This window comes from Andrographis paniculata, unplaced genomic scaffold, assembly GCF_009805555.1.
Source record: "Andrographis paniculata isolate CXL003 unplaced genomic scaffold, ASM980555v1 Contig69END, whole genome shotgun sequence".
NCBI lineage: Eukaryota > Viridiplantae > Streptophyta > Magnoliopsida > Lamiales > Acanthaceae > Andrographis > Andrographis paniculata.
Window position 1 is genome coordinate 268,418 of NW_026137605.1, and position 19,261 is coordinate 287,678.

At 35.3% G+C, this 19,261-nt stretch overlaps 3 protein-coding genes across 9 annotated transcripts; all 3 read right to left on the reverse strand.

Annotated features, from left to right (window-relative positions):
* Positions 1-88: 88 nt before the first annotated feature.
* Positions 89-2,697, reverse strand: LOC127263495 (rac-like GTP-binding protein ARAC7). The gene is made up of 8 exons (XM_051292551.1): positions 2,266-2,697; positions 1,979-2,066; positions 1,747-1,856; positions 1,334-1,397; positions 954-1,018; positions 799-864; positions 616-722; positions 89-353 (listed from the first exon to the last, which is right to left on the reverse strand). The coding sequence occupies exons 1-8, from the start codon at positions 2,362-2,364 to the stop codon at positions 320-322; spliced, it is 633 nt and encodes a 210-aa protein (XP_051148508.1). The 5' UTR covers positions 2,365-2,697; the 3' UTR covers positions 89-319.
* Positions 2,698-4,285: 1,588 nt separating this feature from the next.
* Positions 4,286-11,208, reverse strand: LOC127263493 (putative E3 ubiquitin-protein ligase LIN-1). Its single transcript, XM_051292540.1, has 15 exons — positions 10,258-11,208; positions 9,458-9,658; positions 9,244-9,332; positions 8,005-9,162; positions 7,786-7,930; positions 7,440-7,700; positions 7,035-7,341; positions 6,680-6,804; positions 6,489-6,605; positions 6,241-6,372; positions 5,982-6,104; positions 5,774-5,884; positions 5,534-5,683; positions 5,163-5,408; positions 4,286-4,647 (listed from the first exon to the last, which is right to left on the reverse strand). The coding sequence occupies exons 1-15, from the start codon at positions 11,185-11,187 to the stop codon at positions 4,630-4,632; spliced, it is 4,113 nt and encodes a 1,370-aa protein (XP_051148497.1). The 5' UTR covers positions 11,188-11,208; the 3' UTR covers positions 4,286-4,629.
* Positions 11,209-12,507: 1,299 nt separating this feature from the next.
* Positions 12,508-18,566, reverse strand: LOC127263876 (probable plastidic glucose transporter 2). Of its 7 annotated transcripts, XM_051293154.1 has the most exons (15): positions 18,376-18,566; positions 17,058-17,210; positions 16,550-16,661; positions 16,375-16,442; positions 16,153-16,285; positions 15,255-15,354; positions 15,048-15,160; positions 14,863-14,956; positions 14,190-14,343; positions 13,937-14,080; positions 13,773-13,846; positions 13,403-13,494; positions 13,107-13,221; positions 12,805-12,994; positions 12,508-12,732 (listed from the first exon to the last, which is right to left on the reverse strand). In XM_051293154.1, the coding sequence occupies exons 2-14, from the start codon at positions 17,149-17,151 to the stop codon at positions 12,815-12,817; spliced, it is 1,473 nt and encodes a 490-aa protein (XP_051149111.1). In that variant the 5' UTR covers positions 17,152-17,210; positions 18,376-18,566; the 3' UTR covers positions 12,508-12,732; positions 12,805-12,814. The 7 variants fall into 7 exon arrangements, with proteins under 7 accessions (XP_051149111.1, XP_051149114.1, XP_051149115.1 ...); XM_051293157.1 differs by having other exon boundaries at positions 12,509-12,994; positions 16,170-16,272; XM_051293158.1 differs by having other exon boundaries at positions 12,510-12,994; positions 16,170-16,285; positions 17,058-17,144.
* Between the last annotated feature and the right edge of the window lie 695 nt (positions 18,567-19,261).

The following is a 19,261-nucleotide window of genomic DNA, read 5'->3' on the forward strand; positions in this document are numbered from 1 at the left end:
TATGATTTTTTTTTTAAATAAAAAATATATATACTATGAAAATGATAAAAAATATATATATATGTAAACACACACATAAACATACATAAAAGCAAACAATATTTTTAACATATACTAGTAAAATCCAAAAGAAACAACTACCCCTATATCCATCCATCCGCTAACAAGTCAAAATTATAAACACATTGTCACAAAATCTCGAGACATAACCTTCCATCGCTAGGTAAATGCATACGATACGTGCATTCATTCATACATACATACATCCATACGTCTCTATCTCATCTGTCACGCCGGCACCGCCGCAACGGGATTTGAGCTACGCGGTGCAACCACAACACAAAACGCCCTTTCTGCGAAAAAAAAAAAATCGAAAATCTTGAAATTAGTCTCGCAAATATAGTCTAACATCATATTACCAGACAGCACATGATAATGATAATAATATTCCAATACATATTGCTATTGATTTCAGCACATATCACATGTTGGCGCAGTACAACACCATTCATGTTTATTTCAACACCATCGTCTTTATCATAGACAAAGATGCAAATATATCAGGCACCAATGAAGGAATGCCTTTGGAAAATTAGAGGATTTCGTTGGACTTACACTATCGAGGAACCACTACTTTTGCGTCCTTTCTTCTTCCTAACTTCCTTTCTCCGAGGGGGCTGAAGCACAACCCGAATAGCAGTGTCGAAAGCGGCTTTCACATTCTAAAAATAATTGAATTAGTTGTGTATCCTTTTCGCCAAAATATTTTGAAATATAATCGGTTTGTAGCGTTTGAACCTGCTGAGTCTTCGAGCTACATTCTATATAAGCTGCAGCACCGATCTGCTTCCGCAACTCCTCTCCCTATATGTGAACCAAAGTAAGAGAATCAAATTTCACAAAACCAAAAAAAAATATTTATAAAAAAAAATAAGAGGCAAAAGAATACAAACTTGTGCGGTGGTAACAATGTTGGCGGACATATGCTCGGCTAAGTATCCAGAGTCTTCCCGAAGATCTACAATGGAGAAACAAAATGTGTAAAGAATGTTCGGTAGAGTAAAATCTTTTGCCGAATGATGATACACAGAACAGAATGATTTTTCCAATTTTATGAACATTTACATTTTACTTTCATATACATTTTTTAAGTTTTGAAACTATTCATCAAATTATCGAAAGCAACTTTTTTTTAAATACATAGACATCAAATATCTACTTCCTCTCCTAAATCATTAAATCAAATACTCTCAACTTTTTACTATTTCAAAAAAAATTCAAATTCTAAAAAACCTCTATCTAAATAGAACATTTAATCCAAATCAATGCATACCAAGCTTAGTTCCAACAAGTACAACCGGGACATTGGGCGCAAAGCGATGAAGCTCCGGCATCCACTGAAACAAGAATCCAAATAGGATGAAATCAAATCAGACACTAACCTCACACAGTAAAAACAGAAATGTATGACATCTATCAAATATGAGTTTCAAAGCTATCAGCAAGCAAGCAATGGGTTATAGTTCTGAATGGCCACCACAAACCTATGACATCAAGGTTTCCAGTCAACATAAAATTCAAATGCCCGCGAATAATTTTGAACCACCAAACTACACATAATGTAAAGCAAATATGCCGAACAAGAAATCAATCAACAGCAGAGATAACTACTAAATTGAGATAAATTCCAAGAAATTCCCCTGCGTTGAACTTAAAATTAATTTTGATCATCATATATACGCAGACCTTCTTGAGGACATTCTCATAGCTGGCCCTGCTGATTAAAGAGAAGGCCAAGATAAATATATCAGCACCTCTATAGCTCAGTGGCCTCAACCTGCTGTAATCCTCTTGACCTTCATCCAAAATTATGTTATAAATCAGCAGTAATTAATTATGTTTTATATATATATATATATATATAGGTAGATAAATAGATATATGAGCCCTTAGTACATCATCATATTCAAACACACACCTGCAGTATCCCAGAGCCCTAAGTTAACAATGTTGCCATCCACAGCCACATTGGCACTAAAATTATCAAACACTGTTGGGATGTAATCCTGAGGAAATAACAATTTCAAAACATGTATACAATTATTGAAGAAGCCCTAAAAACAAAAATTGATTAAAGAAGAAAAGAGGAAAAAAAATGTAGGCTATATATTGTCGCCTCGGAAATGGAATTGAAAATGAAATTGGAAACCCTAACCTCGATGGAAGAGAGAATTAAAGAGAGAGAAGGATTGATTAATTACGTACAGTGGGGAATCTGTTGGTGGTGTAGCAAATGAGCATACAGGTCTTGCCCACAGCGCCATCTCCGACGGTGACGCATTTGATGAACTTGGAAGCACTCATTCTCCTAATTTCCTTTAATTCTGGATGTCGCCGGCGGCGGCAATAGCCAGAGAGGAGGCGTGGGAGAAAATGGGGTTGGGATGTTGAATGAACGAAGAAAGAGAGTGAAGAAGAGGAGAGAGGGAGAGAGCAATAATTAGAGGTTCCTTGGGAGTTTCAATGAGGACATTAAATAGCTTAAACTACAGGGAGAGAGAAACAGAAAGTGTGAGCATATAGATACATAAATATGTAAGTATCTGTCTCTCCATGTCTGGTCTCTGTGTTTTTGGATGTGAGAGAGAGAGAGTTGGAGAGAGAGAGCAGAGCAGACTCTGAAGAAAATTCAAATCCAACGACAGAAAGAAACATGGAGTGGGGTGGTGAGTGAGGGTTTGAATTTAGGGTGGGCGAAGGCGAACGTTGGGCTGGACCTGGACTGGACCACCTCTGTTGTTTTCCCCACTTGAGTTTTTTAATAATTTAGGAGCTTCTTTTTATTCAATATTTTTTAAATATCTTATTACGTACTGATATAAAATTAAGTTACGTGTAAAAAAGCAAAAGGGGAGAATTGTAAAATATTTATTAAGTAATTATAATAAAGTAATATGATAAATTGATTATTATTTATTAAATATTAATAAAGAGTATAAACGTCATTTCTTTATTGTCCAATTATTTCATTTTGTGAAACAATATTGTCGAGAAATAAAAAATTTCGAATCAAAATGTTGTTGATAATATGTTAAGAAAATTATATATTAATTTTCATTGATTGCAATTTATGCTTGTGGCCATTTTTTTGAGTTTATATGGAGTGTAAGTAAATGTCGTGTTTTGTTTTGTTTTGGTTGAAATTGCTTGGGTGTACTTTCAGGTTATTTGTTAATGAGAATTTTGTGTCTTACCATACTCCCTCCGTCTTAAACAAAGTGCAATATTTATTTTTGGCACAAATTTTTATGCAGGTAGTATTAAGTAGGATAATTTAGAAATTAGATGATGTGATAAAAAGAGAAATAAATATTTTATTTTTTTATTTGGACGATGTGAGAGAATAAAGTGTGGGATAGATATTAAGTATAATTAATTATTTCTTACAAAAATATTGCAGGCTATTTGGAGAGATACCAAAAAAAAATGTTGCAGGTGTTTGGGACGGAGGGAGTATTTGTTTGGAATAGGTGTAATCTGTGTGCATGCATTTATGGTGTTTTTTTTTTTTAATGTAGAAAGTAATTGTTCTTTGAATTTTGGGTAAACTTCGATCAAATCTAATACTTTTGTTTATTTTTGTTTCTATGTAAATTGTGTTTATATTTGTCTACTTTGTACGTGGTAAGAGTGGGACTTTTTTTTTTTTTTTGATATTGTAATTCTTAGTGAATATTACGTTTTAGTATATATATTTTTTCAGAATATTTAATTTTTTATTATTTTTTTTAAGTTGTAAACATCAAATTTGAATATACCTTATTTTGGATTTTTTATAATGGAAAATTAGTTTTTTCTTATTTGGAAGCAAAAATGAAAATGTAAGATTTAAAAGTAAAATCTAATAAATTGAATTGAAAAATAATATGTACACAAGTGATAGAACACTTTGAAAAAAAATAATAATAATTTAAACAGCAACAATGTTAAAATTAAGTTCTTTATCATATCAAAATACAAAGGAATATCTTAGTAAGACAAATACTAGTAAAAGAAATTGAATATAATGAGCATCTATTTTTTTTTAAATGACCCGAGGCGTCGGAAATTTGAACCCGTAATCTCACGGTCACAAGTCCAATTCTACGTCACCGTGTTATTCCTTATGGGACATCATGAGCATCTAAGTTTGATTTCTAGTAGCCTAATTCTAAGGATACTTTCATGATCTAATGTGATTTTTTTTTTTTACTAGTTTTATTATTTGAGATTTCACTGTCATCTAATTAAAATTTTAAATCTCTTTAATATATATATATATATATATATATATTTTTTAAATTGAAAAATGAAATCAATCTATATTTTACATTTTTCACCCACGCCACCAAGGCTCCCTTACCCACGACCATATACGTTCATGCATACAAGAAATTGACTTCAAATAATGTCGTTATGAATTCATGAATAACGCTTCATATATATACATCATCTATAATTATTACATAAGTAAAAAATGAAATACGAATTTGTTATTCCAAAACCGAAGCATACCTTTATATTGCATATCTGTTTGAATCTGATTCAATTTCTTCAGTATCTGATTAAATCTGACCTAGGGTCTCTTCTTCAGCTCAAACCCCATGTCTGCAAATCCAAAAAGAAATATAAGATAAAAAATAAAAATTGTTGCACCAAAGATTAACATATACATTTAAATTACTTTAAGATCATAGCAAGAAACAAAGCTATATATATGATACCAATCTTTTGATATTCATGTATAAAATATTGTGTATAAATTTGATTGTATAACAACAATGCAAGCATGCATAGAATACTATAGCACAAAGATAGGTATTCATTCTATCTACTATTTTAAAAAAACATTGAGGCTCTGTTTGTTTGTGGATTTCTAATTCGAATTTCAAACCAAACTCAATGGGCTATTTGCTTGTTTTCATAATTATTTAAATGGACTCCTAAAATTGAGCTCAAGCCAAATCATGAACTACAAACTAGTAGAGATCGAGTATAAAAGATTGTGTTCTATTTAACTCATTTTCCTAATCATTTCCTACATCAGGACTTTTTTCATTCTGTGGGATCAGGGAACTATTTTATTGCATATAATTAGATTGAATAAAATTATTGTCTATTACCTGAATTCTTCCATCAGATGTCCCAATGATCAACATGTCTTCATTGTCATCAATAGCCATGGAAAGGATTCTGCTGCTGGGACTTGTCTGAAGTGTCTCCACTCTGCTGTACTTCTTTCTGCACCACACTTCAACCGTCCCTCCTTTAGACCCCAAATATATCAGCTCCGAGCTTACGGCCATGGTCCTAACTTCCAATGTCGATGACAGAGATCCCACCATATTGTAATTGGATGCGCTCCATATCTGACCATAGGTATGATTGGTTTGATTACATAAGCTATTTATAGCAGGAAAGGGAAGTAAACAATTTTCTCGGGTACTTGCAGCTGTATGCAATCATGAATTTTGGAGAAAATGGTTATTGATACCTTTATGTTTGCTCCTCCGTCAAGTGAAGTGCTCGCAGCGTATATTAGACCGTCATGGACTTGTAGGGCATGAATGGGATATGCCTTTCCTAGAAGTTTCTTCGAGCCAGCCTGTAAGCTTCCTACTGTGCCTGTAACCAAGTCGATTTCCTGCGAATTTGGATGTGGTTTGAATGTATGAATTAATTCTCCTGTTCTAGTTTTTTATGGAATAAATGGAGTGATTAAATGGAATGGAACCTGAATGCTATTGTCATGACATCCACAGTATAGTTTTCCTTGTACAAGAGCTAAGCGTTTCACGTACTTATGTTGGTTCAGTAGTTTCGAGGATCCATTCCATGTGTGCACCTGAAACCAGAGAAGCCCAGTGTAAGTAACCATGTAAATAAATCTACAGACAAAAAGGGGCCAATGATCAAGAGGCAGGGTGTATTTTGTCAATAACCTTAACACCGGCACCTTGAGGAATGTAGCAAGCCATACTATTAGCAACGACAAGATCGTTAATCTGCTCCTTCATCTCATGAACCTGTTCGCAGTAAATTCCATCCTCGGTTACTGTCCACACCTGTCAAAAAGTTTTTTGGAACATTTAGCCTTGGAGACAAAAGGCCTGTTGAAAGCTGTTGGTACTCGATACAACTATACATGATGTATGTGTGCAATAAGTCTCTTCTCGTATGTTTTTATGTAGTAAATTATACCCTCACAGTCCTGTCGAGAGAACCACTGCACAGCTTGTCTGATGAGTGCAGAATTGCCAGGCTAGTGACCGGTTTTGTGTGTTGTCGAACTTCTTGAATGAGCTGTAGCTTGGTATCTCCAATAGTCCATATCTTCAGAGTTCAATGAAACAATTTCCATCAAACTCAGTTCAACTTGCGCAAATTCAATCATACGTCACAGAAGTAGATGCCGTGTGGAAGAACTAACTAAATGCAACAGAAAAGACCTTTATAGTGCCATCTGAATGGCCTGAGAAAATTTTGGCTTTGAAACAAGTTATCACGAGAACTTCTCCATTGATGCTGCAATCTTCTTGACTTAATTCATTATGAGTCCATATGTCCTGCAAGATCATCTAGATTAGGCAATTTATTGTTTTTTGCTGCAGAAATGGATCCCTAAATGTGCAAATCTTACAGCGCTGTTGTCATGTTCTTCTGAGAAGATTTTTAGCATCTCAGATGCCATTGTGGAGGATTTCTTGAGCTCCCTCAAGATTTTCAGAATATCCTTCATGTTGGCTGATAAATCTTGCAATCCTTCTGTTGCAGTAGCAGCCATAGAATAAGAATCACTAATATGCAAACGGGTTTAATTTAAAATTTGAGGAATGAGGACTAAAGCGCCGATTCCAAGCCAAAAGAAATAGGACATAAATCTGACTCAATAGAACATAAAATAAATTAAAACACAAGATGACAATAACTTAGACAACCAGGCTCCAAAAAAAGTATCACAATAAAAATGCTAAATCATATTGTGTGAAACTAACCTGGAACATGGATGAAACTATATAGTGCAAGCATGGAGAGGGCAACATCGTCGGTGTTCTTTTCAGATATGAAAATTGAGACAAAGTGTTTGAGTAAGCACACACGGGCTGTTCCTCTTATGCCTGTGTCAGGTAGGAGCGACACCATGTACACAAGCCAAGTGGCTGTCATGAAACAAACTGAACGCAACTCCTCATTTTTACTAGTTAGGCCTTCTGCCAAAGCCTCAAACATTATCCCAAATTCATGGCTCACAAGGACATAAGCCATTTTTCGTTCCCACTCTTCTGCTGCCTTTTCTTCTTCCTGCAGAGAAAAAAGAAGTAAACATTTAACTTATTCTTATATGGACCAGTACCAAAAGACTAGTAAATATAGCAATAAGTTAAGAATCAAGGGCTAACAATTATGTCTTGAGGTTCAGCATATATGTTGTGGCGGCGCTGATCCTTTCGGAGAAAAGCTCTATAGCTCCTATCAAAACCTGCACGTTTGAGTAATATCGCCCTAGAAAGACTCTTTCCTGAGTAGGAGAACCTCCCTTGTAGGGCTAAAAGAGTCTCTGCAGCAGAGACTTGAGCAGCTGGGAAATCTGAATTTCTGAGACATGAAATAAGCGCATCTATGGCCTCTTCTCTGTAAATGCTCATCTTTCTTGGTTCATCCTAAAATAGTACATCATTGGTTTACAAGAAAATTTATGCCATATCTAAACATGCTATGGATAATTGAATAGAGCATAGAGGGTACCAGAAGATCAAGCTGTAGGAGTAGACCAGCCACTACAGGTGATTGTTCAGGCAGGGCATGTTGGAGATATATGAGAAGACTGTGCATTGCACTAAAAGTACCTTCTTCTTTCAGGATATGCAAGAGTTGTTCGTTCGAATTCCTCCTGCATAATTAGAAAAACTGAGTGAGTTTTCATTCTTCAGATATTCTGAAACTAAAGCAAACAGGAGCTGATACCTGTTTAATTTAATCAGCTCATAAAGGAAATTTACTATCTCAAACCGTTCGTCATCGCTTATGCCAACAAATATCTCCATCAGAGGGCCTAAAACCGCCCTCTGGGCTATAACATTCCTACATTTTCCATCCTCGTATATGCATCTTGCCAAAATGCTCACAGCTGCAATCCTTTCCCCAACATCTTCAGCTTTTAAACTGTCAACAATTATCTCAGCTGCATCGGATGAAATAATCCCTCTTACGATCTTGATTAGATTTGTTTCACTGGAACTTCGAATGATATGTCCCAACAGAACAACTGCAGCTGATTTTGGCTTCATAAACAGTTTTGTGGATTCATCATTGTCCTCGTTCTTGCTAACCATTGGTAAGAGATAGTCCACAATGTCCATTTCCACGAGGCTCGTTGCTGAAGGTCTTAAGAGAAGAACCAACACCGCAGCCTCAGTCAAACCTTTCTTGAAGAGTTCAACAATGCATTCAACATCTGAGTCTACTCTGGTTAGTGTCTGGATAACACTGGCATCTCTTGATCCTAGCTCAGTCAAAAGAAGGATCGCGGCTCTCAAAACTTGTATATCCAAGGAACTAAACATTACCTCCACAAAACCGTTAACAACAGGAGGTTTGACTAGCATAGATTGCATTTGCGATTCCATATTTGATTCCTGCCAGAACTGCTGGATTTTGAGAACGGCCTTTTCAGCTTCCATCAAGATTTCTGATGTGCACAAATCAGTGATCGCAAGTCTCAGCTCGGTTATGGTTCCATCGATGGCGGCTTGGCTTATGACACTATTAGGAGAAACAGACATAACTGAAGGTTTGAATTCTTTATGATGATTTTCTGCTTCCATTCCAACTGGCTGACTACTGAGAATGGGGAGTGGATTTTGTTCTAGCCAACTATAAATCAGACGTTTGAGGACGTAATTTGTCTTGGGAAGTTGAGTGCTGTGTAGCTTCTGACGAGTAATTGGACAAGTGGAATTTCCCCTTTCAAGCCATTCCTGAATGGCTTTTCTTTCGTAAGTCTGTCCTGTTTCAAGAGTCACAGGATCATCAAATATGTGAGTTGTTATGGGGCAGACAAAATCCTTCGGGGCAGTACGCTTTCCTCTGCTAGGCAAGTGATCACCGTCTTCCATGTAAGAACTGAAACATCAGCAAGGCAAAAAACATGGATCAGCATTGCACAGCAATTTTAATCCTGTAAGTTCTGGCAAATATTCATACCGGCTGGATTGTTCTGAGAAAAGCTGCTTATATTCCTTCGATGGCATTTGTTTAGAGTCGTCAAACAATGTCAACTTCTTGATGTTTTCCTACAGGACAAGATAGCTATTTTGAATAACTAAGACAAACAGCTTTGGTATTGTAAAACAACATAGAAAGTATCTGTCTGATTGCTGATATGTACTAATATATATATAGAGAGAGAGAGAGAGACCTCTTGTCCAGCATCAGAATCTGAGGAAGAATAATCATCAATCGAATTGTCATCTGCGGATGTTTCCAGGTCTTTTGAGGATCTGAGGTTTGTGAGCACTTTCGGAGAGACTCTTTCAGGAAAGAAAGATGGAAACCTTGACAGGCTCTTCCCCCTGTCGCTGCTCAATTCAACTGATCTTTCTCCTTCTGCCCACATGGGCTGCACCAACAACAATATAACAACCAAACATAATTACATCTATAATTTTTTTTTTTAAAAAAAAAGACTGATTATCCTGTCAAAATGAATCTTTAATGCAATCAATCTGGTGGACTCTGTCCATTGTAGGGCAAATATGGTCAACTGTTCATTACCAATTTTGCTAATTATTAGTATTATTATTTTTCCCTTGACATTGTCAAATCTAACTTTCAGCAATTACAGAAAATCAAACAAACAGGCAAGTCATCTAATGTAATATTCAAACCATTGATTGTCCTGACCCATGAGTCCATAGTCCATACGGATGTGGACAACAAACATCTCCGCGAAGGATAATAATGGTTTTATCAAATCAGAGTGATTGTTGAGAGCTCCTTGCACACTAATCCCAGATGGATCTCGCACCATTTCATAGATCCATCTCTGGTAGTGTGTTCTAGAGCTCCAAGAATCACCATCCTAAGTTGTTTTCCCAATTAATTTCATAATTTTTCATTAGAAACTATCAAGATAACAATCATGAATACTTGAAGTTTGAACACTGCAAATCTAGGGCAAGAAACGAAAACTGGAATTTCAAGATAATCAAACATTACATTATACCGTCTGTTTGTCGCCCCAAAATCCTGGCCGTTAATCCTCTCTTCATTGCTGCAAACAAACTTATCTGCACCGTCGATCACTTGAAGTACAATTTGTGGCGGAACAATCGTCTGATCTTCACTTTTACTACGCAGAACCTCCTTGAAATACTCCACGAATACCCTGCAGTTTTCGTCTAGTAAATCCTCGTAATCCTTCTCCAGATCCCCAAGCGCCGAAGCTTGATCGCCGCTCATTTTCGACAAGAGTGTTGTGGTGGAAACAATAGACTGGTCGTCGCTGTTGTAGCCGGAGTGCAAGTACAGAGTTGATAGAATAGTTGATCGTTGCTCCTTGTACCATTCGAGGATCGGCGGGAAATGAACGAGGAACAGCTCCTGGAACAAAGATGGCGCGATTTCTAGTCTGAACAGCGAAGGATTGGAGTGGAAGGCGTCGAGAAGTCCGACAGCTGCATCGATTGGACGGCGGGAGAGGTGGTTTACGAGAGAGAGAAAAAATGAAGAGAACGGAGATTTGCCATTGGAGAGGAGGAGCTTCTCCGCGAGGCGGAGGGATGAGGATTCGACGGAGTTGCTGGTGGTGGAAATCGCTCGTTCTAGGGTTTGCGCTGCGAGGTTTAGTGGCTTGACGAGCGAGGCAGGGACTCGCCGGAGGAAGGCGGAGAAGAGGTGGTGGCGATGGTCGGGTTGAGAGACGATTTCAGAGAAGAAGGAGGCTGTGTGGTGGAGGATTTGGACTGAAGATGTCGTGGTGGCAGACATCTCTGCGGCGGCGACGGCGGCGGCGTAGAGAGGCTTTTGGTTTGCAGTGGGAATGGATTTGCGGCGGGGCGGGGCGGGACTAACTGTTTTTTGTGCAGGCGCGAAATGGCTTGGCCGGCCGGCCATCAATGACGATTTTACCCCTGGCGGTGTTTCCATTTAAGATATTCTAATATGATTGCTTAAGGTAGAATTTTATAAATAATAAATTTAAAATATGTAACATAGTCATTCCAAATGTATACATATGAGATATTATTGTCTTATTCGCATTTAATACTCCCAACAACAACGACGAAGGTCTTTTACTTATAAATATATATATTAATATTATTTATTAATAATATTTTAAAAATTATATGACATAAATTTGTTTGATTTTAATTTGTCAATAGATTTGAAATAGAAAATGAACATATTAATTTGAAATAATTAAAATTCATTACAAAATATGTGTTTATTGTTATAATAGAAGCATGTACTCTGTGGGGGTCATATATTATGATATATAAAATTTTATAATAAGAATGATTTACGGTGCTGATTTGAAAAAATCAATAAGCACATATTAAAGACATGTATTGTTCGTTTATAATTATAAATGTATTTTATATGTTAAAATTAATTATGAAATCATAAATAGTGTGGTGCTCAATTTTAGAATTCAATACTATAACCGTCTTATAATATGTTTTCAAAATATATGTTATATATTATATTAACATTTGCTATATGAATTTCATTGTATTGCACTATATAATATGGGTATTGTGCTAAAATTATAATATATTGTAATATATAACATTATATAATATATTACCAAAATATATGTTTCATATTATAACAAGATATACTGTCGAATATTTTGTTGTTTTTTTATACTCACTATTCTTTTTATAAACATATGCCACCACATTAACTAAAGCGGCAGTTTAAAACAATTAAATTATATTTTATACACATATCACCAAAAAAATCAATTAAATATTCAATTAGTTACTATATTTAATTAGTTATATTATATAGGTGCTACTATCACGGGACCGTGAGGTCGAAGAGAATGAATGAATCAATTGAAAGTATAATAGAAAGTCTTCCCTCCCCCAAAAAGTTGAAAAGAAAACCAACTCTACAAGGGGCTACCTTGAGAAGAAGTGTTATTCAAAAAGAAGGCCTACTAAATCTAAGTATTTGCAAAATCACCCAGGAAGATCATCTCTTTTAGATCAAGAAGTCAATTTGGAGTAGAAATATTACTCAAATTGGGTTAAAAGTCTACAAATTATATCCAAATGTGGTGAAAAAATGCTCAAATCAAAAGTTAGTGAAAGAAAATCCAAAACAGAAAAAGAAAGTTAAAATGGGGGACTACCATTTTATTGAGTAAAAAAGCACATTTATTAAATTTTAAAAATGATTATTTTTTTCTTTTTCTAGTGTATATATTACTTTAGAAAAAAAAAAAAAAAAACCTTAATTAATATTTTCAATAAAGAAAGTTAATTAAAAAGCGAATTGCAAGTAACGAAGCATTCATATTCAAAAGTGAGAGCTTTATACGATACCCCGTCTCGACCAAGCATCATTGTAATGAATTAACTCAGCAAAACAGGCCAGCCAGCCACGCCACACGCTGTTTTAAGTGCACACCCAATGCCTTTCCGTCATCCTCGTCGCATGGCGGCAGTCGATAGAAAGATTTGCCTACACTGTCAGTCAGTCAGGGACATGCACTTTTGTCGTATGATGAGAGCAGCGGCTGCGCGAACACTATACCCGATCATGACTACTGAGGAAGAAGTGCGATCTCGATTTCTTGAAGCGTTTTCCCTTTGGTTTCCAGCACATTACGCATCACAAACCCCACCGCCATCAAGCAGAATGTGCAGAACATTGAATACAGCGTCGCAGGCCCCAATTGGTCGAGCAGGCGCAGGAACAGTAAGCCGACGAGGAAGTTGAACACCTTGCAAACACAAAGTATACATACATATATATGTGTGTGGGTGAGAATGAAGTTGAATCCATTGCCTTTACTTGTGTCTTTTTGAAGAGAAAAATGCAGAAAGGATAATTACCCAATGTACAGACATAGCAAACGCCACGGCTTTAGCCCTTATTCGATTTGGAAATATCTCGGGGAGGAGAAGACTTGGTACGGGACCAGCGCCGACAGCGAACAATAAGACAAATCTGGATACAGACAGACAGTATCATTGTTGTTAGTAGATGAATAAATTTCACTTGATAGCAGATTTTTGTGCAATTGGATTGACCAGATTCACCAAATAATTAACCATAAGAACATATAACTGTCTATGCACTTTTTATGTGGCACCGAACAAAAGAAAAAGTTTCCGAAGCTAGCACTTACAGTAGCATGCCGCCGACAGACAGATAAAACGAAATAGGATTGCTTGACGTAAATAATGCTGCAGCGATAACTTGAAGAGCCATTGCTATAGCCTGAATTATAAGTAGAAGAAATCCAGAGTCAAATAATGATTGCTACAAAAAGTTGAATTTTGTGACTATGTTACTATTGAAATGCAAAGCATTTCTGACCGACATGGACAATCAGATAAAGAGTATATGGAAACTTCTGGGGTAAAGAAAATAACTAAAATTCAAACTTATTAGTTTATATCCGAGAAAAAGGAAATGATGATAGAGAAACTACTTTCTGAAAGGCAATGTATGCTAATTATTTAAAAGCAAATTAGTTTTCCTCATCAAATGTATACCATGCCAAAGAAGCTCAATAGGAGGAGGATTTTTCTTCCAAGCTTGTCCATCAGCGCCAATGCAACGAAGGAACCTGTAGAAAATCAATTGGTAGTGATACGAAAATTTTCCAACCAAGATCGTATAATGGATTTTAAAAAATGAGAAAGAGAAAAGAACTAACCGATGAAATTTGAAATCCCAACAAAAACATTGGCAAGGTTTGAGGAAACTCCAGCACGTCTAAATACAGTTGAAGAGAAATAAAATACAGCATTTATTCCAGAAAGCTGTTGTAAAGCAAATAGGGTTGATCCAATAAAAACAACTGCAAAAGAACCCAGTGAATAACAAAACATTTTGGTGTCTACATATAAATATATATATATATGTAGAAAGAGAGAGACGGACATACGGAGCAGCAAATACAATAATACCTCTGGAATGCCTTCCAAAAAGCAAATCGGAAAGCTTTACAGCATTAATTTCATCCCCTGAGTCTGTCTTTGATAACTCTATCATTGCAGCTGCAACATGTGGACTTCCAAGAAGTCTCTCGAGTTCAGATTCAGCTTCAGCAATTCTTCCTTTCTATATGACAATGTAGATATATAAAGCATTTCATGTTTGCCATGTACACAATCTATCAAAATGTTGAATTAAACAAACAACTAATATTATTCAACTATCTATGATAACTGTTCATAAAATTTGAAAATAGATTCTTTGAAAGTAACATATCAAGGGCTAGAAATAAATAACCAAACTTTCTGTTTAGCTGTAGTATTCCAGTCGACTCGAGAACAAGCATACTATAATTAGAAATAAGTACAAGGTGACGAAGATTACTAGACCGAAGGAATATATCAAGATATCCCAGCCGCCTCACCACCACCTCAAGCAGAGTTATAGATGTACAGAGAAAATATGCAGATATTCAGAAACTTTAACAGCATGCAACTTTGATGTTATTAACAACTAAAATATATCAAGGGGCAACGTAAATGCATTGTAATTTTTTATGATTATAACTCCATGAAAGAAAATTCTAGGAAACAGATACTAAGGAAGTATGATGCAACATAAATACACCGAAGCATAACTGAAAACCTTATAAAGCCAGGGTGGAGATTCAGCACAAAACATCATCAAAATAGCCAACATTGCAGCCGGAACTGCGGATACCCAAAAGCAGATGCGCCACCTGATCAAAGATACACAAGAGCATACATACATCAATAACTGACTTCACAGACTTCAAATCACAGATCAAAATCTCAGCTTATTCAGCTTACCATCCTAAAATACTCTTGACAGGAATCCCAATTACTAGAGCTCCCATCAGCCCAAAACAAGTTGCTATCTGTATAAAGCTCCCGTAAGTTCCCCTTACATGAGCTGGAGAGATCTACTTGACGGTCACAAACAAGCATTGGACAAGCGTCAACCCTTCTATTCATTGAATGTGCTCTCAACGGACAACAAAATTAAAAATTCAGTACCTCTGCCACATAAAGCGATGCGACTGACGGACCCACTCCCAAACCAGTACCAACAAGGAACCTCCCAAGAAGCATTCCCATCAAACTCTTAGCAGTCGCACTGAAAATATTGTATCAGGAACTCTTTGGAAGTTGAATATAAGTTATGAGAAAAGATTTACATGTTACACACCATGCCCACACAAACCGGAATATTTGATGAAAGAAACATTTAGGGTGTGTTTGTTTGGGGGATTGAATTAGATTTCCACTATTCATCCCATTTTTTCCCCCAAAAAACATCAAATCAATGACCTATTTTTTATTTTTTATATTATACTAAAAATTAATTTTACATTCAATATATCACATCAAGACCTATTTATATCACATCATACAACTATTCATATTCAAAATTTTTACTACTCAAAATCCAAACCCCCAAACAAACACACTAGAAGAATATTGATTGCATGAGAGACATGAATTATACAAGTAAATAACAGTAAAGCATCTTATCTATCTGTGTTAAAGACATTCAGCCCTATATTTAGAATTTACACATAAACTAAATGAGAAACTACCAAGCCAGTATAAATGCCAGTGCTGGGAAGAAGAGAGAGGTACAACTTAACTCTAAATACTTTTCAAGTGGAAAAGTATGGAAGGGAAATTTGAAAGATCCATTCAGTCTGCTGCTAATTTACTAGATAAGGTCAGTAGTCATAGAATAAAAAGATACAATGGATTGTGTTCACAGCAAACTTGAGGCAGTATACTGCCCGCATCCATGAGATGGATAGATACAGAAACAATCTAAAGCAACTATGACTTTTCAAAAAAAAAAAATCCTATCCTCGTCCTCCACTCATTCCCATAAGAGGATTTCAGAAGTATAAAATCAAAGAATATTTCATACCATATAGAAGCACCTACAAGCATAGGCAATGCACACAACTGAAATGCCCTACGGCGCCCAACTTCATCAGCAATCCAACCACTGAACAGGCATCCAAGAAATGCACCAGCAAGCAAAGTACTAACAACCAAGCCTGTGTTAGGTAAGAACAGTAAAACTGAAGATGAAAATATCAAAAGAAATGCTAATAAAAGAAATATGACTTGAATAACGTGATAGTACCTTCTTCCAATGTATTGCCGTTAAAACCCAAGTCGATAGATATGTTTTCAAGTGGCTCATTAACAACTCTGAGAAGTGAAATATTTGAGCAATAAAAATAAAATAATTAAGTACATAAGGAAAAAAAAAAAAAAACAAAACAAAACAAAAGAATAAAAAATAATAGAAAACAAACCCAAGATGATAGCCAAACAAGAAAGAAACTATAGTTGCTACAAGCACATGAGGGAGTGATTTCTTCCATGGAGGTTTTGTAGTCTCTTGCTCTGAACTGCTTTTCTCAAGCTCTGAAAGACACACAAAAACCCAGCAATAAACTTGTAAAATAACAGTAGATTTGATTATGATTTAACTAACCTCACAGTATCATGTGTCTTGAAAAAGCATAGTGTTGATATTTAAATAACACCATCACAGGTTAATGAACATGTGAACAAGAGTTTGTGGGAGAAAAAGAAATTCAGGGAGTTTACACTAGATTGCTTTTAAGACAACAAGATCTTTACTAATTCCTGTAGTGATCATTAGAATAATCTAGTAAGTTTAGATCTCCAAATACAAAGGAAACAATAATTTTGTAAGATCATCTTAACATGAATACACAGTTTTATGGAATGGGAAAGGAATACAAGGTTAAACAAAATAAAGCTTTTAGAAAAATGAGTAAGAGAAGCAGAGTTCACCTTCATCATATTCAACATCACTCAGGTCAGTGTAATCTCTTGACATCATTGCCCGCTTATGCATTGAGGAAGCTCCAGGCAAGTTTCCTAACATTTCAAATCTCAATGATAAACCTTCCTCCAGATCACAAGATTGAGAGTTCTATATCCACTCTGCCATTGAGTTTGGGCATACTTTAAGACACAATTTAATATTCTGATTTCTTTCATTTATACATCTTCTAACTTTTAGTTTAAGGCTAAAAAAGATGGATGGGTCCTAATACAAAAAATAAGAATAATAGAAAAAGAGAGAAAAGAACCACTCTATGGAATAATGATGTATGGAAGTAGGCATAAAGCTCCTATGCCTAAAACTCCTTCAACACAACCAGGCTAACATCAATGTTTGGAAAAACAGATCATATATGGAATTGAGAATTTTACTAGTTTTAAGTTTTGCAGGTTGGTTGAAACGATGACATCGTACATATAAAATAAATATTAGTACATAGATAAAAATTAATAATAAACTATATTAGATGGTAAGCATAATGATGCACTGAAATTATACTCAATTTTTGGCATCCAAGCAATAATAATAATACTACTGTAAAATACACGCTAAACCACCAACAAAGTAACAGCCCATTTTTATTAAGTTTTAACATCAAATAAAACAGATCAATTCAATAGGAATCAAATCGCCAACAAATAAACAAAATAAGTTGAAAATTACTTCAACGCATTTTTAGGTTTTAGCCAGACGGTCGGACTAAACCAGGCCCTATTTGCAGGGTCAACTACAGTTTTCTACTGTTCTTAAAAGTCGGATTTCTGTGATCTAGCCGGACCTTTCTCTTGAATTGGCAGGACGTTCAACCAGCCCCAGAGCCCGATCGGGCTTGATTTTCAAAATATTGGACAATCCTCACGATGCATTCAATTTCAACTTTGCATAAATTGTTTTAATTCCACGAGCAAAATCAGATCATCAACTTGAGTACAACAAAATATTCACAAAAACAACCTGTTAACACTAGAAAAGCACAATTCCGCAACCTAAGGCAATGTCAAGTAACAAGAAGAATATCACTAAGGATCATGAGCCGTGGCCTAAACGAATACAGACGAGAGAAAACAAGCAGGCACAAATATTTTCCATACATTTCACCAGTACAAAACCTAGCATCAAAACTAAAATCCAAAAAAAAGAAGATGAACACGAATACGAATACACTTACAGCTCGAAAGAAATCAATCCAAACATCCGATTCCAAACGATTACGGAACATAATCGGAGAGCTAAAATAAGAAGTTGGCAGCACCACCGCCTTACCTCAATGCCGATCCTCCAACCAAGAAAAATTAATTTCAGCGAGTGATAAGCGCCGTTCAGCAGGAAAACAACGTCAAAGGAACCTCGATTGCTTACAGTTGCGGCTCGAGCGGTGGGTGGGTTGCTGCCTCTCAATCCAACTCTCTCTCCCTCTCTCCTTGGATGCTTTAATGCTACGTAGCACTTTCTGCAAAACCGACATAAACTATGATGGTTTAACCTTTAAATACAAAATGGCTAAGAGCTCCTGGGATCTCAACACCAGGCGTTTAGCAATAATTGGTAGGTTTGTTTGGTTGTGTTTTTCTTTTCTTTTTTTAATTGTTTGTTTGGTTTTTCTTCTTAAATAATTTTTATTTATTTATAAACTTTGCTCTTCAAAATGACAAAATATCAAGGTATATTCATTTATTATTTTTTAAATTATTACTTACTCAGTTTCAAATACCCTATAAAATTATATATATATATTTTTTGTGGGATTAAATTTGTATAATTTATTTTTATTTTTTAAATTAAAATTGTTCCGTATTTATAAATAATACTTTAGTTTAAGTCTTTCGTATTTATAAAAAATACGTTAAAAATAATAAAAAATAGTTGATAAATAAAAATAAAAATAATAAATTATTTATTTGTTTGTTAAAATACGTATAAAAAAATTATAATGAATAAAATTATCTAATATAACTAAATTATAGTACTATATAATATAATATTTTTTTCTTTTCACTTTTCATGGCCACTTTTTATTTACTTTCGTCTCATTTATTTTGTTATTTTTCTAAAAAAAAATTACATTTTAATCGCGTCTTCAATAAAACGAATAAAATATTTGGGACGAAATCGGACTTCCAAACACATCATACAGAATCTTCTTTACTAA